This window comes from Canis lupus, chromosome 15 (genome assembly GCF_011100685.1).
Source record: "Canis lupus familiaris isolate Mischka breed German Shepherd chromosome 15, alternate assembly UU_Cfam_GSD_1.0, whole genome shotgun sequence".
Taxonomy (NCBI): Eukaryota; Metazoa; Chordata; class Mammalia; order Carnivora; family Canidae; genus Canis; species Canis lupus.
The window spans coordinates 18,654,480-18,674,028 of record NC_049236.1 but is presented as its reverse complement, the minus strand read 5'-3'; the positions used below and the strand labels follow the sequence as shown (position 1 = coordinate 18,674,028).

The window sequence follows — 19,549 nt, the reverse complement described above, 5'->3', positions numbered from 1 at the left end:
AAAAAAGAAGAAAGAAAGAAAACAGGAACCAGGCCTTTTCAAGCTATTCTTTCTGACACGCTGTTTGGCATCACATACATTTGACCCCGGAACAATGCAGGGGTTAAGGGAGCCAATCCTTCCTCTGCTCTGTGCAGTCATAATTTGTGTGTAACTTTTGACTTCCCCCAAAATTACCTACTAATTGCATGCTGTTGACCAGAAGACTTACTGATAACACAAATAGTTAACACATATTTTGTGTATGTATTATATACTGTACTCTTACAATAAAGCTAAAGGAAAGAAAATGTTATTAAAATCATAAAGGAGACGGGACGCCTGAGTGGCTCAGCGATTTAGCGCCTGCCATTGGCCCAGGGCGTGACCCCGGGGTCCCAGGATGGAGTCCCGCGTAGGGCTCCCTGCATAGAGCCTGCTTCTACCTCTGCCTGGGCCTCTGTGTCTCTCATGAATAAATAAATAAAACCTTTTAAAAAATCATAAAGAAAATACAATTACAGAATTGTATTTATTGGGCAGCCCCGGTGGCGCAGCGGTTTGGCGCCGCCTGCAGCCTGGGGTGTGATCCTGGAGACCCGGGATGGAGTCCCACGTCGGGCTTCCTGCATGGAGCCTGCTTCTCCCTCTGCCTGTGTCTCTGCCTCTCGCTCTCTCTAAATGAATAAATAAATAAATCTTCAAAAAAAATTGTATTTATTGAGAAAAAAATTCCACATATAAGTGGGCCCCTGCAGTTCAAACACGTCATTCTTTTTTTTTTTTTTTTTAAGTTTATTAATGAGAGACCCACACAAAGAGAGAGGCAGAGACACAGGCAGAGGGAGAAGCAGGCTCCCTGCAGGGAGCCCGACGCGGGACTCGATCCCGGGACCCCGGGGTCACGTCCTGGGCTGAAGGCAGGTGCTAAACCGCTGAGCCACGGGGGCTGCCTTTTTTTTTTTTTTTTTTTAATTTTTATTTATTTATGATAGTCACAGAGGGAGAGAGAGAGAGAGGCAGAGACACAGGCAGAGGGAGAAGCAGGCTCCATGCACCGGGAGCCCGATGTGGGATTCGATCCCAGGTCTCCAGGATCGCGCCCTAGGCCAAAGGCAGGCACCAAACCGCTGCGCCACCTAGGGATCCTTTTTTTTTTTTTTTTTTTTTTTTTTTTTAATAACGCATGTCATTCAAGGGCCAACTGTAGACATTTGACAAATCAGGGGCTCCCAAAGCTTGCATTCACAAGGCTCCATTAAAAACAACCAGGGCACCCGCTGGCTCAGTGAGTGGAGCATGTGACTCTTGACCTCGGAGTTGGAGGTTTGAGCCCCACTCTGGGTGTAGAGATTGCTTAAAATAAAATCTTTGGAAAAAATAAAAAAATAAAAATAAAATAAAATCTTTGGGCAGCCCGGGGGGCTCAGCGGTGGCGTGTCTGCCTTGGGCCCAGGGCATGACCCCAGAGACCCGGGGTCGAGTCCCGCGTCGGGCTCCCTGCATGGAGCCTGCTTCTTCCTCTGCCTGTGTCTCTGCCTCTCTCTGTGTGTCTCTCATGAATAAATAAGTAAAATCTTAAAAAAATAAAATAAAATCTGAGAAAAAATAATGCAGATGTGTGCTGCCCGGGCTGCTCTACCGGAGCTGCCTGAATGCCTCAGCCCCTCAGATGCAACATGGCCGCGCGCCTGTATAAGCAACATGGCGGCGCTGCCAGGCACGGACATGGCAACCACAGCTTCGCGGCGCCCGGAAGACGCAGAGAGCGCCCCTAGAAAGTATTTCCGCCCTGCTGCCAATACCTCAGGTGTCTCTGCATTCTCCTCCCCAGCGGGCGGGAAACGGAAGGTGAGTGCCGGGCGAGCGCGTGGCCCCGGCCGTTTCCGGCGAGCCCGGGGGCGTCGGCGCGCGGCCGCCACGATTCCCGCGGCCGCCCCGGGAGGCGCTAGCCCGCGCGCCGGATTCGAGGCGCCTTCGGCCGAAAGACGAGGATGTCGGACACGTGGAGCTCGATCCAGGCCCACAAGAAGCAGCTGGACTCGCTGCGAGAGAGGCTGCAGCGGAGGCGGAAGCAGGACTCGGGGCACCTGGGTGAGGCGCGGGGCGTGGGCCGGCGCGGGGCGGGGGCGGGGGCGAGGGCGGGGGCAGGGGCCCGGAGCGAGAGAGCCCTCGGCCGCGGCGCTCCCCGCGGCCTTCACGCCCGCGGGGTCGCTGCGCGGGGTCGCTGCGCGGGGGCGGTACTCGGCCCCCGGGCCCCCAGGCCGCCGTGCGTCGCCTGTGCCGCGCCTCTCGCGCCCGCCCCCCGGAGCAGGAAGGCCCCCGTTGTCTTCTGCTGTGGCGCCTCGTTCTCCCCCGGGAGGGCGACGGCTTGCGGCGGCCGCCGCCTGGCCCCTGTGGGCGCCGTGAGGTGAGGACGGCTCGGGCCGCAGACCTGCCGGGGCCTGGGGTCCCCGCGCTGCCCCGGCCGTTTGCATCTCGAGCAGAAACCTGAAAATGGATGTTTATGGGTTTTGTTTTTAAAGATTTTATTCGTTTATCTACGAGAGACACAGAGAGAGAGGCGGAGATGCGGGCAGAGGGAGAAGCAGGCTCCCTGTGGGGAGCCCGACGGGGGACTCGATCCCGCGACCCGGGGTCACGACCTGGGCTGAAGGCAGATGCCCAACCGCTGGGCCACCAGGGCTGCCCTATGTTTTATGTTTTTATTTATTATTATTGTGATTTTTTAAAAGATTTTATTTATTTATTCCTGAGAGACACACACAGGCAGAGGGAGAAGCAGGCTTCACGCAGGGAGCCGCACGGAGCCGGACGCGGGACTCCATCCCAGGACCCTGGGTCACGACCTGGGCTGAAGGCAGATGCCCAACCATTGGGCCACCAGGGCTGCCCTATGTTTTATGTTTTTATTTATTATTATTATGATTTTTAAAAGATTCTATTTATTTATTCCTGAGAGACACATACACAGGCAGAGACACAGGCAGAGGGAGAAGCAGGCTCCACGCAGGCAGCCCAACGCGGGACTCCATCCCAGGACCCCGGGTCAGGCCCTGAGCCCAAGGCAGGTGCTCTACCGCTGAGCCACCCCAGCGCCACAGTGTTTCTCCTGTTTTTAAACTTTTCCTGCCCTCCTCTTGCCACTTGTCATCCTAAAACTTGAAGGAGCCTCAAAAGATTGTGCAGTTGCAGCCGCCTCTCTCCCCAGCACAAGCTCTGGATCATTTAAGGCAAATCAGCCAGGAGGCTGAGCAAGGAGAGCGAATCCCTGCCACCCTGTGGCAATGTGTCCCAGGCTGCAGTAGGATGCAGTCCCCCCACTACATCGGGCCTTGCTCCCTCTCGGTGCGTGTGCTTGCGTTATGGCCGCTGAAAATAGGTGTCTTGTCAGGACTCTGACATCATAATAGACAAACATGTCTTGAGTATTTGCACTGTGGGCATATGTGTAGATAGACAAAGTTAGACACATCCTTCCTGCTCTCGGAATCAGAATTTAGTTGGGGATCAAGGATTGATGCTTATAAAAATTCAGAATGACGCTATGATAATATGTAAAATGACTGGATGAATCCACGAACTGCAGACAGGGAAGGGAAAAGTGTGTCTTTCATGAATAAATAAATCTCCAAAAAACAAAACAAAAAAAAAGCCAAACTAAGGAAGGTCTCCCAATGATTTTTTTTGTCCATGGTATTTGTAGTCATTAATGATCTGAATACATTCTATTTTATTTATTTTTTTAAAGACTTATTTATTTACTTATTTATGATAGACATAGAGAGAGAGGCAGAGACACAGGAGGAGGGAGAAGCAGGCTCCATGCAGGGAGCCCGATGCAGGACTTGATCCTGGGACTCCAAGATCATGTCCTGGGCCAAAGGCAGGCACCAAACCGCTGAGCCACCCAGGGATCCCCACCTTTGGTTATATCTTACATGAAATCTTGATTAATAAACCAGCAGAGTGTGTCTCATGTTTTCCTAAGAATCCTAATGCTCAAAGATACAGATTCTTTGGAGGGTGCCTGTGTGGCTCAGGATCCCAGGACCTGAGCCACACATCAGGCTCCCTGCTTAGCAAGGAGTCAACTTCTTCCTCTGCCCAACCCCAGCTCATGCTCTTTCTCTCTGTGACTCAAAGAAATAGATTCTTGGGAATAACCAAATTGATTAGAAGGAAGAACAGGGGCCGCCCGGGTGGCTCAGTGATTTAGCATCTCCTTTTGGCTCAGGTCATGATCCCAGGGTCCTGGGATCAAGTTCCGCATCAGGTCCCCGCATGGAGCCTCCTTCTCCGTCTGCCTGTGCCTCTGCCTCTCTCCGTGTGTCTCTCATGAATAAATAAATAAAGTCTTTAAAAAGAAAGGAAGGAAGGAAGGAAGGAAGGAAGAAGAGGAAGTAAGGAAGTAATGGAGGCCGGCCGCACATATTCCCCCCCCTCCGACTCCCTCACCTCCTACACCACTCCCCCCTCCTCCTCCCCGTCCCTCCCTCACGCCCTCCCTCCTCCTCCCTCGCCCGCACCTCCCTCCCGCCCTCCCTCCCTCCCTCCCCCTCCCCTCCCTCCCTCCCTCCCCCCACTCCCTCCCTCCAGAAAGAACGAACAGTGATAGGCTAGTTTATATCGTGTGTTTTATCCCTATTCCCACAGTACCAAACAGGCCAGCAAAGCTCTGGGCCAGAAGACAATGTATGTTTAAGCACAACCTAAAAAATATTTTGTAGAAGTCTTAACCATGTTATTTAGGCAGATGTACTAGGAATCTTAACTTTATATTATGAAGTGGGTGTACAAGCCGAGAGATTTATAACCAAAAAACTATATATTTACATTCAAGGGAGAATACAATCTTGTTAAAATTATTAAACATGCTTAGCAAGAACCTATATGAAGTATTGACACTCTAGTAATTAGGTTTGCAAATGGCCCCAAATACCAAAGTGTGATTATTATCTTAGAAAAGTGAAATGGACCTTAAAATTGACTAGTAATTAGGGGCACCTTGCGTGGCTCAGTTGGTTAAGCAGCTGCCTGAATTCAGCTCATGTCATAATCTCAGGGTCCTCGGCTCAAGCCCCATATCAGGCTCCCTGCTCAGTGGAGAGTCTGCTTTTCTCTCTCCCTCTGCTTGTTCTGTCTTGGGCATATTCTATCAAATAAATAAAAATCTTTATTTAAAAAAGTGACTACTAATTAATCCCTTATCATATGGGACTTGTACCTCTTCCTCTACTTGCCCTTTCTCAACTTTTTTTTTTTTTAAAGATTTATTTATTTATTCATGAGAGACACACAGAGAGAGGCAGAGACAGAAGCAGGCTCTATGCAGGGAGCCCGACGTGGGACTTGATCCTGGGTCTCCAGGATCACGCCCTGGGCTGAAGGCGGCGCTAAAACACTGAGCCACCCAGGCTGCCCTCTTTTTAAGATTCTATTTATTCTTTTTTTTTTTTTTTTTTTTTTTTAAGATTTTATTTATTTAGGGATCCCTGGGTGGCGCAGCGGTTTGGCGCCTGCCTTTGGCCCAGGGTGCGATCCTGGAGACCCGGGATCGGATCCCACGTCGGGCTCTCGGTGCATGGGGCCTGCTTCTCCCTCTGCCTGTGTCTCTGCCTCTCTCTCTCTCTCTGTGACTATCATAAATAAATAAAAATTAAAAAAAAAAAGAAAAAAAGATTTTATTTATTTATTCATGAGAGACACAGAGAGAGAGGCAGAGACACAGGCAGAGGGAGAAGCAGGCTCCCTGCGGGGAACCTGATCCTGGACCCTGGAATCATGCCCTGAGCTGAAGGCAGAGGCTCAACCACTGAGCCACTCAGGCATCCTGATTTTATTTATTCTTGAGAGACACAGAGACATAAGCAGAGGGAGAAGCAGGTTCCCTGCGAGGAGCATGATGCGGGACTCTCTTCCCAGGACCCAGGATCATGACCTGAGCCAAAGGCAGACATTCAATCACTGAGCTACTCAGATGCCCTAGTTTGACATTTTTAAAGTACAGCTTGAGATCCCTGGGTGGCGCAGCGGTTTGGGGCCTGCCTTTGGCCCAGGGCGCGATCCTGGAGACCCAGGATCGAATCCCACGTCGGGCTCCTGGTGCATGGAGCCTGCTTCTCCCTCTGCCTGTATCTCTGCCTCTCTCTCTCTCTCTCTCTCTGTGTGACTATCATAAATAAATAAAAATTTAAAAAAAATAAAGTACAGCTTTTTTTTTCAATTGTGGCAAAATACACAAAAAATTTGCCATCTTAACCATTTTTAAGTGTCTAGTTCAGTAGCTTGAAGTATATTCACATTGTTGTGCGACCAGTCTCCAGAACTTTTTCATGCAAAACTGAAATTCTGTACACATTAAACAATAACTCCCTATTTTCCCTTCCTGCATAGTCCCTGGCAACCATCGTCCCACTTTTTGTTTCAATGAGTTTGTCTACTCTATGCATACCTCATATAAACAGAATCCTAATGTGTTTGTCTTTTTGTGGCTTGCTTATTTCACTTAGCACAATGTCTTCAAGATTCATCCTGTTGTATCATGTGTCAGAGTTTCTTCACTTTTTAAGGCCAAAGAAGATTCCATTTTATGCTTCTACCACATTTAAAAAAAGATTTTATTTATTTATTTGAGAGAAATAGCAAAAGAAAGCACTAGCAGGAGGAGGGGCAGAGGGAAAGGGGGAAGCAGACTCCCTGCTGAGCAGGGACACTGATGCAGGGCTTGATTTCAGGACCCTGGGATCAGGACCTGAGCCAAGGTAGCAATTTAACCAACTGAGCCCCCCCCCATGCCTCTGTTTATACTAAATTTTGTTTATCCATTTATCTTGCGGTGGACACTTGGGTTCACTCCAGCTTTTGGCTATTGTAAATAATGCAGCTATAAGCATCAGTGTACAAATCTCTTTATCTCAAAGATCCAGCTTTGGGGTGCCTGGGTGGCTCAGTGGTTGAGTGTCCATCCTTAGCTGAGTGTTTGGCTCAGGGCGTGATCCTGGGGTCCTGGGATCGAGTTCTGCATCAGGCTCCCGGAGGGAGCCTGCTTTTCCCTCTGCCTGTGTCTCTGCCTCTCTTTGCGTCTCTCATGAGTAAATAAATAAAATCTTAAAAAAAAAATCCAGCTTCAAATTTTTTGGATGTATATCCAGAAGTGAAATTGCTGGATCATATGGTAATTCTACTTTTGATTTTTAAAAAGATTTAATTGATTAATTTTAGAATGTGTATGAGTGGGTATGGAGGGGAAGCTGGGGGTGGGCACGGGGAGGTGGTGCTGCAGAATCTCCAGCAGACTCCATGCTCACAGAGCCCAACACGGGGCTCGATGTCACAACCCTGGGATCATGACCTGATCTGAAACCAAGAGTTGTCGTTTAACCAACTGAGCCACTCAGGTGCCCCCTATTTTCAGTTTTTTGAAGAATCACCATATTTTTTTTATTTTTATTTTTATTTTTTTAATTTTTTATTTATTTATGATAGTCACAGAGAGAGAGAGAGGCAGAGACACAGGCAGAGAGAGAGGCAGGCTCCATGCACCAGGAGCCCGATGTGGGATTCGATCCTGGGTCTCCAGGATTGCGCCCTGGGCCAAAGGCAGGCGCCAAACCGCTGCGCCACGCAGGGATCCCACCATATTTTTTTTAAAGGATTTATTTATTTTAGAGGATGTGAGTGCACGTGGGGATGGGGGAGTGGTGGAGAGAGCCTGAAGCAGACTCCACACTAAGCACAGAGCCCTTTGTGAGGCTCCGTCTCATGCCTAAGACTGAGATGTGAGCTGAAACCAAGAATCAGATGCTTAACCCACTGTGCCATCTAGGTGCCCTCACCAAACTTTTCCATAGAGATAAATAAATACAGCTTTTTTTTTTTTAAAGATTATTTATTTGAGAGAGAGAGAGAGAGAGAGAGCATAAGCAGGGAGAGGGACAGACTACTCGCTGAGCAGGAAGCCCAACATGGGGCTCGATCCCAGGACCCTGAGATCATGACCTGGGCCAAAGTCAGATGGTTAACCGACTGAACCACCCAGGTGCCCAAAGTACAGCTTTTTCAGATGAAGATGATTACTGTGAATAAATTTTTATTTCATTTTAATTGAAACAAATAGAGTTGGCCAGGCTTAGAACATGGTAAATATGTGAACTGCTCAGTATGTTTCATCAGTGGGACTGAAGATGTGCACATAGATGTTGATATTTTAGGAATAAGCACATTAGTAGACTGGCTATATATGTGTGTGTGTATACACTTACAGTATAATTAACATATAGTGTTATATTAATTGACTGTCCATATTTTTATGTTCTTGAGCTAATATTTTGTTTCTCTTCAGTGGAGCTTTTAACCAAAGAATAAGCTCTAGGAACACATGGGTGGCTCAGTGGTTGAGCATCAGCAGCCTCCGGCCCAGGGCTTGACCCCGGGGTCCTGGAATCGAGTCCCACATCAGGCTCCCTGCATGGAGCCTGCTTCTCCCTCTGCCTGTGTCTCTGCCTCTCTTTCTCTCTCTGTGTCTCTCATGAATAAATAAAATAAAATCTTAAAGAAAAATTACACATAAGTCAAAACATATCTATGGGTACCTAGATGGCTCAATTGATCACGGGGTTTTAAGTTCGAGCCCCACATTGGGTGTAGAGATTACTTAAAATCTTTTTAAAAAAGCTAAATTCATTTACTAAGTGGAGAAAGTGGAAACTGTATATGAAGAAGAAATGTTTATATGATTATATTCTTGAGAGTAGCAGTAGGTTAATTATAAAGCACAATTTTAGTTCATTCATTGACAATAAAATTGGAGCAAAATCACTACTTTTTCTCACTGAGATAATGTGCGATAGAGTGTTCAAAATCTAGATGAAAAAAATGTCTATTTTGCAGGTGCCTGGATGATTGGATGGCTCAGTCAGTTAGGTGTTTGCCTTCATCTCAGGTCAGGATCCCAGGGTCCTGGGATGGAGCCCCATGTCAGGCTCCTTGCTCAGTAGGGACCTTCCTTCTTCTCCCTTGGGTGCTCTTCCTCCTTGTGCTCTTTCTCTGTCTCTCTTAAATGAATTAATAAAATCTTTAAAATATATATTTAGTTTAGAAATAGTAAGTAACATTTGCATGAAAAGTTGGGTAGATAATTCAGATGGTAGGAAGGAAAACCAGAGTTTTAACATTTAACCAAAATTAGATATTATTTTTATTTTTTAAAGATTTTATTTATTCATTCATGAGACACACAGGCAGAGACACAGGCAGAGGGAGAGGCAGGCTCCATGCAGGGAGCCCAGTGTGGGACTCGATCCCGGGACCCCGGGGTCATGCCCTGGACCGGAGGCTGCTGATGCTCAACCCTCAGGTGCCCTACATATTATTATTTTAAATGTAAAAGCAGAATGTAACAATAATAAGTAGATTCCTTTTTTTTCTTTGAACTGTTAGATTCTGGGTTTCATTTCAAATAAACTTAATAGAGAAAATATTTATCAAAAAAGTAATGTGGGGATCCCTGGGTGGCGCAGCGGTTTGGCGCCTGCCTTTGGCCCAGGGTGCGATCCTGGAGACCCGGGATCGAATCCCACGTCGGGCTCCCAGTGCATGGAGCCTGCTTCTCCCTCTGCCTGTGTCTCTGCCTCTCTCTCTCTCTCTCTGTGTGACTATCATAAATAAATAAAAATTAAAAAAAAAAGTAATGTGATATTATTACATATTTAAGCTCAATACCTTAAGAACCATTATTTGTGGCAGTAATGAAAAGTAACGTGGCAATGAATAAGTTAGGTTCCCAAACAGAATTTAGGTTCAGTTACATTTACAAGAGCACTTCTGAAGCACTGACTGAAATTTTGAAATCATGGAAAATGCTTTTATTTTATTTACTTATTTTCATGTAGGCTCCACACTGGGTGTGGAGCCCAATGTGGGGCTTGAACTCATGACTCTGAGAACAAGACCTGACCTGATAACTGAGTTGGATGCTTAACCGACTGAGCCACCCAGGCCCCTTGACATTTCCTTTCTTTTCTTTTTTCTTTTCTTTTCTTTGCTTTGCTTTTCTTTTCTTTTCTTTTCTTTTCTTTCTTAGATTTTATTTATTCATGAGAGACACACAGAGAGAGGCAGAGACACAGGCAGAGGGAGAAGCAGGCTCCCTGCAGGGAGCCCGAGGCGGGACTCATCCCTGGCCCCTGGGATCATGACCTGAGCCGAAGGCAGACATTCAACCACTGAGCCACCCAAGCATCCCCCTCTTTGACATTTTAATCAGTGAACGTGCTCTCATTTTCTTTTAAGTCACGTGGCAAAAAGCAAAATATGCAAAATCAAGATATAAAAGATCTCCAAGGAAGACATACAGATGGCCAACAGGTATATGAAAAGTTTTTTAGCATCACTAATCAAGGAAATGCAAATAAAAACCATAATGAGATATCACCTCATAATTGTTAGGATAGCTGTTATTAAATAAAAAAATCAAAAGATACTTGTTGGCAAGGAGAAAAGAGAACCCTGATTCACTGTTGGTGGGAACTTAAATTGGTATAGACATTATGGAAAATAGTATGGTGGTTCCTCAAAAAAAACAAACAAACAAAAACAAAAAGAAGAAGAAGAGCTACCATACATATTTTCCAGCAATCTCACTTCTAGGTATCCAAAGAAATTGAAATCCGGATCTCTAAGAGGTACCTGTACACCAGTGTTCATGGTGTTACAATAGGCAAGGTATGGAAACGACTTGTTTATCATTGGATGATTGGATAAAGAAAATGGAATATGCATACTGTGGAATATTATTCAGCCCTAAAACAAAGGAAGTCCTGCTGCTTGTGACAATATGGGTGGACCAAGAGAACATTATGCTAAGTGAAATAAGTCAGATACAAAAAGACAAATATTACATGATCTCACTAGATCATATTTGAGACAGAATCTAAAATAGTAAAGTCATAGTAGAATGCTGATTGCTAGGGACTGGAGTGAGGGGAAATGGGGAGGTGAGGGTCATAGGGTACAAAGCTTCATTTATGCAAGTTAAATAAGTTGTAGAGATCTACTTATACTATATTGTATACTTTAAATTTTATAAGATGGTAAGGGACCTGGCTGGCTCAGCCTCAGAGCATGTTACTCTTGGTCTTGGTGGGGGTTGTTGGTTCCAGCCCAGTGTTAGGTGTAGAGATTAATTTTTAAAATTAAAAAATAATTAAAAAGCTAACAATTTTCTAAGATGAAAAAATCTTACATAGATCTTACATTAAATGATCTTAACACACACAAAAATAATAATAAAGACTGTGGAAGGAAACTCTGGGCGGGATCACGCCCTGAGCCAAAGGCTCACGCTCAACCGCTGAGCCACCCAGGCGTCCCTTTAGGTGTTCATTTTTTTTAAAGATTTTATTTATTTATTTACTCATGAGACGCAGAGGGAGAAGCAGGCCCCACGCAGGGAGCACGATGTGGGACTCGATCCCGGGACTCCAGGACCACATCCTGGGCCAAAGGCAGGCGCTAAACCGCTGAGCCACCCAGGGATCCCCAGGTGTTCATTTTTTTTTAAAGATTTATTTAGAGAGGGTGCATTGGGAGTGGAGGGAGGGGCAGAGGGAGAGAATCTTTTAGCAGACTCCCTGCTGAGCAAGTAGCCTGATGAGGGGGCTCAATTTCAGGACCCATGAGATCTGGACCTGAGCCAAAACCAAGAGTTGGATACTTAACCAACTGAGCCACCCAGGTACCTTAAGCCTTTTTTAAAAAACAAAATAAAACTCATACTAATGGCAGCAACATATGTAAGATACTTGGCACAAAGTTTGAATATGAAATAAGTGGGAAGGGTAATGGATAATAATTTATGGCTTACCTAAAATATTAAAGATTTCATAGCTGCCTAACAAATGACCATATCCTAAGTATTGACTTAAAACTTTTCTACATCTTCCTTTAGCCCCATTATATATATATATTTTAAAGATTTTAAAGATTTTATTTATTTATTCTTGAGAGAGACAGAGAAGGAGAGACACAGGCAGAGGGAGAAGCAGGCTCCCCGCAGGGAGCCTGATGCTGGACTTGATCCCAGGACACCAGGATCATGCCGAGCTGAAGGCAGACAGATGCCCAACTGCTGAGCCCCCCAGGCGTCCCTGAAATCCTGATTTTTAAAGATTTTATTTATGTGAGAGAGAAAGAGGGCACAAGCAGGGAAGTGTCAGAGGGAGAAGGAGAAGCAGGCTCCCGCTGAGGAGGGGGACCCATGTGGGGCTCAGTCCCAGGACCCCGGGATCATGACCTGAGCTGAAGGCAGACGCTTAACCGACTGAACCACTGAGGCGCTCCTAAAGATTTTTAGTAATCTCTGCACCCAGCATGGGGCTTATATTCACAACCCCAAGATCAAGAATCGCATGCTCTCCCGACTGAGCCAACCAGATGCCCCCATCTGTATTTTAAGTAAACGATCATAGATACTAAGCTTCCTAAAAGGGAATATTTTATCCTAATTTGAATTCTTAAGTCTTGTTAAGGTTGTGATGACTACCTGGTTTATAAAGTAGTAGGGTAAGTGAGAAAAATGGTCAGGAAATCTCATTTGGTGACCAGGGTTTCCACAATGTTTTTTAAGATTTTTGTGTTTGAGTATTAAAGGATGCAGTCTAGGGGCACCTGGCTGGCTCAGTCGGTAGTGTGTGAGCCTCTTGATCTCAGGCTTGTAAGTTTGAAACCTATGTTGGGTGTAGAGATTACTTAAAAGTAAAACCTTTATTTTTAAAGATTTTATGTATTTGACAGCACAAGTAGGCAGAGCAGCAGGCAAAGGGAGAGAAGCAGACTGCAGTTGAGCAGAGAGCCAGATTCAAGGCTTAATCCCAGGACTCGGACGTGTGAGCCAAAGGCAGGTGCTTCACATACTTTGCCACCAAGTGCCCCTAAATTTGGGTTATTTCAGTTGTCATTTAGAGTGACTGAAGGGAGATGGTATGGACATTTATTTATTTTTTTAAAGATTTATTTATTTATTTATTTATTTATTTATTTATTTATTTATTTATTTATTTATTTATGATAGAGAGAGAGAGAGAGAGAGGCAGAGACACAGGAGGAAGGAGAAGCAGGCTCCATGCCAGGAGCCTGACGTGGGACTCGATCCCGGGACTCCAGGATCGCGCCCTGGGCCAAAGGCAGGCGCCAAACCGCTGAGCCACCCAGGGATCCCCATGGACATTTAAATCTACCATGCTGGGATCCCTGGGTGGTGCAGTGGTTTGGCGCCTGCCTTTGGCCCAGGGCGCGATCCTGGAGACCCGGGATCGAATCCCACGTCGGGCTTCTGGTGCATGGAGCCTGCTTCTCCCTCTGCCTGTGTCTCTGCCCCTCTCTCTCTCTCTCTCTCTCTGTGACTATCATAAATAAATAAAAATTAAAAAAAAAATAAAAAAAAATAAATCTACCATGCTGCTAATTTCCTTTGAAACACAGTAGGCACAGGAATTAGGAAAATACCTCATACTCAATAGAGAAAAGGTAAGTGGTTGACAGAAAATCCAGGATTATCTCGGCAAAGCAGTGAATGCTTGTATGATTGAGGAAAGGTGATCTAGTGCTAAATTTGGCCAGATATTCTCTACATGAAATGAAAGTACGAGCTGGAGAACTGACTCCTAAGGAGCATATAGACCTATGGTGGTTGCCCTTTGTCATTTTATTCACTTCTCTTCACTTCTAGATCTACGAAATCCAGAGGCAGCGCTGTCACCCAACTTTCGCAGTGATAGTCCAGTGCCTACTGTGCCCACGTCTGGGGGCCCTAAGCCCAGCACAGCTTCCGCAGTTCCTGAACTAGCTACAGACCCCGAGTTAGAGAAGAAATTGCTACACCACCTCTCTGATCTGGCCTTAACATTGCCCACTGATGCTGTGTCCATCCGTCTTGCCATCTCCACGGTAATAACCTGAAAAGACAGGGTTGGGAGATACCACTCCTTTGAGTTCATGGTCAGTGTCTTATTGCCTTCCCCTCCCCTCCTTCCCTAGCCAGATGCCCCTGCCACTCAAGATGGTGTGGAAAGCCTCCTACAGAAGTTTGCAGCTCAGGAGTTGATTGAGGTAAAACGAGGTCTCTTACAAGATGATGCGCATCCCACTCTTGTGACCTATGCTGATCATTCCAAGCTTTCTGCCATGATGGGCGCGGTGGCAGAAAAGAAGGGCCCTGGGGAGGTAGCAGGGACTATCACAGGGCAGAAGCGGCGTGCAGAGCAGGACTCAACCACAGTAGCTGCCTTTGCGAGCTCTTTGGCCTCTGGTCTGGCCTCTTCAGCATCAGAAGCAGCCAAGGAGCCAACCAAGAAATCAAGGAAACATGCTGCCTCAGATGTTGATCTGGAGATAGAGAGCCTTCTGAACCAACAGTCTACTAAGGAACAACAGAGTAAGAAGGTAGGGGTAGATGGAAATGCTTGTATACATATGCTTTGTTTTTGTTTTTTTGTTTTGTGTGTGTGTTTGTTAAGATCTCTAAGTAATCTCTACACCCATTGTGGGGCTCAGACTTTCACAGCCCCAAGTGCAAGAGTTGCATGCTCTACCAACTGAGCCAACCAGGCAATCCTTACATATATACTTTTTTTTTTTTTTTTTTATGATAGTCACAGAGAGAGAGAGAGAGGCAGAGACATAGGCAGAGGGAGGAGGCGGCTCCATGCACCGGGAGCCCAATGTGGGATTCGATCCCGGGTCTCCAGGATCACGCCCTGGGCCAAAAGGCAGGCACTAAACCACTGCGCCACCCAGGGATCCCACATATATACTTTTAATTACAGCTTTGAGAGGGATTTACCCCTAAGGACAAGGAGGAGTTCTTGCTGTAGGGTTGAGGGTTTAGAATAGTGGTTCTCAACTGGGGATAACATATATATATATATATATATTTTTTTTTTTTTTTAAGATTTAATTATTTGTTCATGAGAGACAGAGAGACATAGAGGAAGAAGCAGGCTCCTCATGGGTAGCCTGATGCGGGACTCAATCCTGGTTAGCCTGGGATCGTGACCTGAGCCAAAGGCAGTTGCTCAACCACTGGGCCACCCAGGTATCCCTCCACTGGGGATAATTTTGCTCCCTTTCCTACCCCCAGAGAACGTTTGTCAATGTCTGGAGATACTGCGGTTGTCATAACACAGGAGTGCTACAGGCATTTAGTGGGTAGAAGCAAGTGATGCTGCCAAGCGTCCTACAATCATAGCATAATCCCTATACAACAAAGAATTACTTCACCCCAAATGTCAATAATGCCAGTGTTGAGAAACTGATTTAGAGAATGTTTATCATTGGAAGAATCATTAGGTCAACAGAAGGGGGACACAAATATAGAAATAGGAGATGAATGGAGATGGATACTGGAAGGGAGTTACATGGACCATTAATTATGGAAACTGATGATTAAACAAGGTGAATTGGCAGTTCACTGTGGTTCTGAATATAAATATTGGACCTATGTGAATTCTTATCCATTTGCTACTTTTAGCTGTGTAAATATGAAGAAGTTAATTTAACTTCTCTTGAGCCTGAGTCTTCTCATCTGTAACGTGAGGATAACCAGAGTACCCTTCCTTACAGAACTGTTGCACAGACTCAGCTAAACAGTATAGTACTTACTGTGTCTTGGTTATGTAAATAGAAGTGGTTTTGGTAGAAAGGATTGCTTTCCTGGGGAGGGAAGGTTAGCTTAATGCTTAGTAGTAGGAGCCAGGCTGCTTATATTTTAATACCATCCCAAATACAGATTTGTGAGAAAGGACTGAACCCGTGACAAATCTCTTCTCTTAGGGTTCGTTTTCCTTTTTTCTTCCTTCCCAGTTTTTCCATACAAGTTAGCTCATTGACCACTTATAACATGACATTGTCATGTAGAATTTAGGGAGGTGGTTTAGGGCTCATTTTATCTGCAAACCCTTTTAAGCCTAAGACTTCTTATGTCACAGGTCAGTCAGGAGATCCTAGAGTTATTAAATACAACAACAGCCAAGGAACAGTCCATTGTTGAGAAGTTTCGCTCACGAGGTCGGGCCCAAGTACAAGAATTCTGTGACTATGGAACCAAGGAGGAGTGCATGAAAGCCAGCGATGCTGACCGGCCCTGCCGCAAGCTGCACTTCAGGTGTCTTGGGAGGGAGAGAAGTGGGGTGGGGCAGGGCTCCTGGAAGCAGTCATTCCTTTTTAGCACATTGCTTCCAGTCACTGGGGTTCTGTCTTTGATCCTGTTATTAAACAGTTTTAATGATTTATCTTAGAAGGTGTACTTTCAGAAGTAGTGTTCTATGGGAGGAAATAGACTGCACTCCCAAACAGATGATTTTTTGTTTTTTTAATGTCCCTTTCTTGCAGTAGCAAGGCATCTTTGTCTCTGAAGCCCAGTACAACTTAAGGTTCTATGGAAGGAGGATGATCTTAGAAGAAATAAGAACCTGGGCTCTTAGATCAGCTCTAACCAGAAAGCCCTTCTTTCCTGTTCTAAGAAAGTTGTCTTTGCTTACAGAGGAATTAAATTCTTCTTTAGTTAGTGTAATTTATGGATTTCCATGTCACTTGCCTCCTTTCTGTGAAAACTCTTGGAGGAAGCTCTAAAGATAAAATTAGGAGAGGATAAAAAAAAAAAAGAAAAATTTTAAACAATTTAGAACTTGAACTGTGGGATCTAACTCTGGAACACCGTCTTGATTTTCATTCTCCCTTAAATTCCCAGACGAATCATCAATAAACACACTGATGAGTCATTAGGTGACTGTTCATTCCTTAACACGTGTTTCCACATGGATACCTGCAAATATGTTCACTATGAAATTGATGCTTGCATGGATTCTGAGGCTCCTGGGAGCAAAGACCATACACCTAGCCAGGAGCTTGCCCTTACACAGAGTGTTGGAGGGGACTCCAATGCAGATCGACTCTTCCCTCCTCAGGTAACTGTCTGCTCAGAAAACTTACTTCAGCTTAGGGACTTCTGAGTAGGGCAGCCATACATGTAGGAAAGCAGGCATAATCACCTTTGCTGATTGGGAATGGTGTGGGATATACATATTTACAAGGGAACAGGAAAATCAAACAGAAAAGAGGGACTGGGGCCATGAATCTGAGAGTCAAGGAAGGAAAGATGACCAAATACCACCTTATGCAGTGGATCTGTTGTGATATCCGCTACCTGGACGTCAGTATCTTGGGCAAGTTTGCAGTTGTGATGGCTGACCCACCCTGGGATATTCACATGGAGCTGCCCTATGGGACCCTGACAGATGATGAGATGCGCAGGCTCAACATACCAGTACTGCAGGATGATGGCTTTCTCTTCCTCTGGGTCACAGGCAGGTAATGCAGTTCAAAGATATGGAGGTATGGGCAGATATAGTACAGAGTGAGTACTGGGTGGGGATAAAATCCTGGGTTTTCCTAGCCCTGCTATTATATGACTAAGTCAATCTTTTTTGCTACTGAGACCTAATGCCTGTTTATAACACAAATGATACCTAAATTCTATTTACCGTTTTTTTCCTTGTGAAAGGTAAGGCCATTGAGAATAGATAGATCTTATGTTTCCATTCTTAGATTCATCCTGTTGCCCTAATGGTGTCTTGCATGTAAATGTTCATGGAATGTCTACTGAAAACACTTCAGTATTTTGAAGGGATTAAAAAATATGGATATGCAAGTAGCTGTTTAACCCTTTTCTTTTTAGGGCCATGGAGTTGGGCAGAGAATGTCTGAATCTCTGGGGGTAAGTAAGTAGTGATTGTTGTGTTGCTTTCTTTTGATGGAAATAAAAAGATAATAGCTGTAGTTGAGATGTGTTCTCTTCTCCCAGAGTATTCCCTTTGAGTCCTTGCCTCGTAGAGTAAATGGTACTACCCCTAAACTGTGAAAGCCTGATTAAAGCTCTAGCTCTCTTTCTTATGTTCCACAGTTATGAACGGGTAGATGAAATTATTTGGGTGAAGACAAATCAACTGCAGCGCATCATTCGGACAGGCCGTACAGGTCACTGGTTGAACCATGGGAAGGAACACTGCTTGGTGAGCAGCAATGGGGCCTGGTTCAATAGGTTGAGCAGAAAGAGGAATTGTTGGACTTCTTATTGAGAAAAAGTTCAAATGCTGGGGTTCCATAAGGTAATCTGTTCTCTGTGGTGAGCAGGTTGGTGTCAAAGGAAATCCCCAAGGCTTCAACCAGGGTCTGGACTGCGATGTGATCGTAGCTGAGGTATGTGCTTCCCCGGGCATCCAAACCTTCCGCATTAAGTCAGGTGTGTTTCGGGTTCTCTCATTTGATCATAAACATAAATGGAAAGGGCTAGAATTGCAGTCTTTGGTAACTTAAAAGTTAACTAAAGCCTCGCTCTCCTAGGTTCGTTCTACCAGTCATAAACCAGATGAAATCTATGGCATGATTGAGAGACTATCTCCTGGCACTCGCAAGATTGAGTTATTTGGACGACCACACAATGTGCAGCCCAACTGGTAGGCAACCAGAAGACACACTAGCCCTCGTTTATGGTTGAGAACGGATATTAGACTCATTATAGTCTAAAAACAGGCTTCAGAGGATTCATAAGCCATCCAAGCTTGTATTTAAACTGTTCTATGGGGTTCTGCAACGTAACACTGGAGACCCAACAGGTTTTAAGATTCAAACCTCTGCTCTCTAGGGTCTCTACTAAGGGTCGTCAGTTATTCTATGGGATGTACTGAATCTGCCCCCTGGTGGTTAAGAATCCACTTATCCTGTCAACAGTTTTAGTATCTTTCACATCCTGTTAATAGAGCTTTGAAAGACCTGCTGCTAGCATTTTATTTATCCAAAAATAGACTGACTGGCAGCAACTTTGTGAAGTACGCCTCGTTAGTTGTCTGTTACTAACTCTTGAGTAATACAGATCCAGCCTGTTTTAACACCAAAATCTGTGCCCAATTCCTAACCAGTCATACGACCAAATACTATTCTAATATTAAGGTCTTAAAAAAATTGGCATGAATATTTGATGAGAGGATAGGCAGCCTTAATAAAAGGTATGTATCTTTTAACAATATTAAGCCTTTTAATTATAGGATTTTTTGGTTCACCCCTTCTTTATTCTTGCTTCAGGATCACCCTTGGAAATCAACTGGATGGGATCCACCTACTAGACCCAGATGTGGTTGCTCGGTTCAAGCAAAGGTATCCAGATGGTATCATCTCTAAACCTAAAAATCTATAGAAGCACTTCCTTACATGGCTCTGCGGGCTGCATCTGAAGAGTACTATTTGTACAATAGTTTTTTTCCCCTTATTTAAATAAAAGTTTGTATCATAGTTGGGATTTCAAGGTCAAAATCTGGCTCTGCCACTTAACAGTGTGTGATCTTGTGTAACTTATCTCTCAGTAGGATTTCTTATATGTAAGCTGAGAATACTATCTACCTCATTGGGTTGTAAGGGTTCTAACTAAATGAGTGGACACAAAGCATTAAAATGTTGATTATACTGTATAGGATCTAAGTGATTAGCAGTTAGTACTACATGAACATCGTAATCAAGA

At 45.0% G+C, this 19,549-nt stretch overlaps 1 protein-coding gene across 1 annotated transcript; it reads left to right on the top strand.

The window, feature by feature from the left end:
• Nucleotides 1-1,854: 1,854 nt before the first annotated feature.
• Nucleotides 1,855-19,362, top strand: METTL3 (methyltransferase like 3). The gene is made up of 11 exons (XM_038558477.1): nucleotides 1,855-2,073; nucleotides 13,709-13,926; nucleotides 14,017-14,421; nucleotides 15,966-16,141; nucleotides 16,727-16,943; nucleotides 17,159-17,346; nucleotides 17,714-17,752; nucleotides 17,939-18,047; nucleotides 18,169-18,234; nucleotides 18,379-18,491; nucleotides 19,117-19,362. The coding sequence occupies exons 1-11, from the start codon at nucleotides 1,974-1,976 to the stop codon at nucleotides 19,226-19,228; spliced, it is 1,743 nt and encodes a 580-aa protein (XP_038414405.1). The 5' UTR covers nucleotides 1,855-1,973; the 3' UTR covers nucleotides 19,229-19,362.
• The last annotated feature ends 187 nt before the right edge of the window (nucleotides 19,363-19,549 follow it).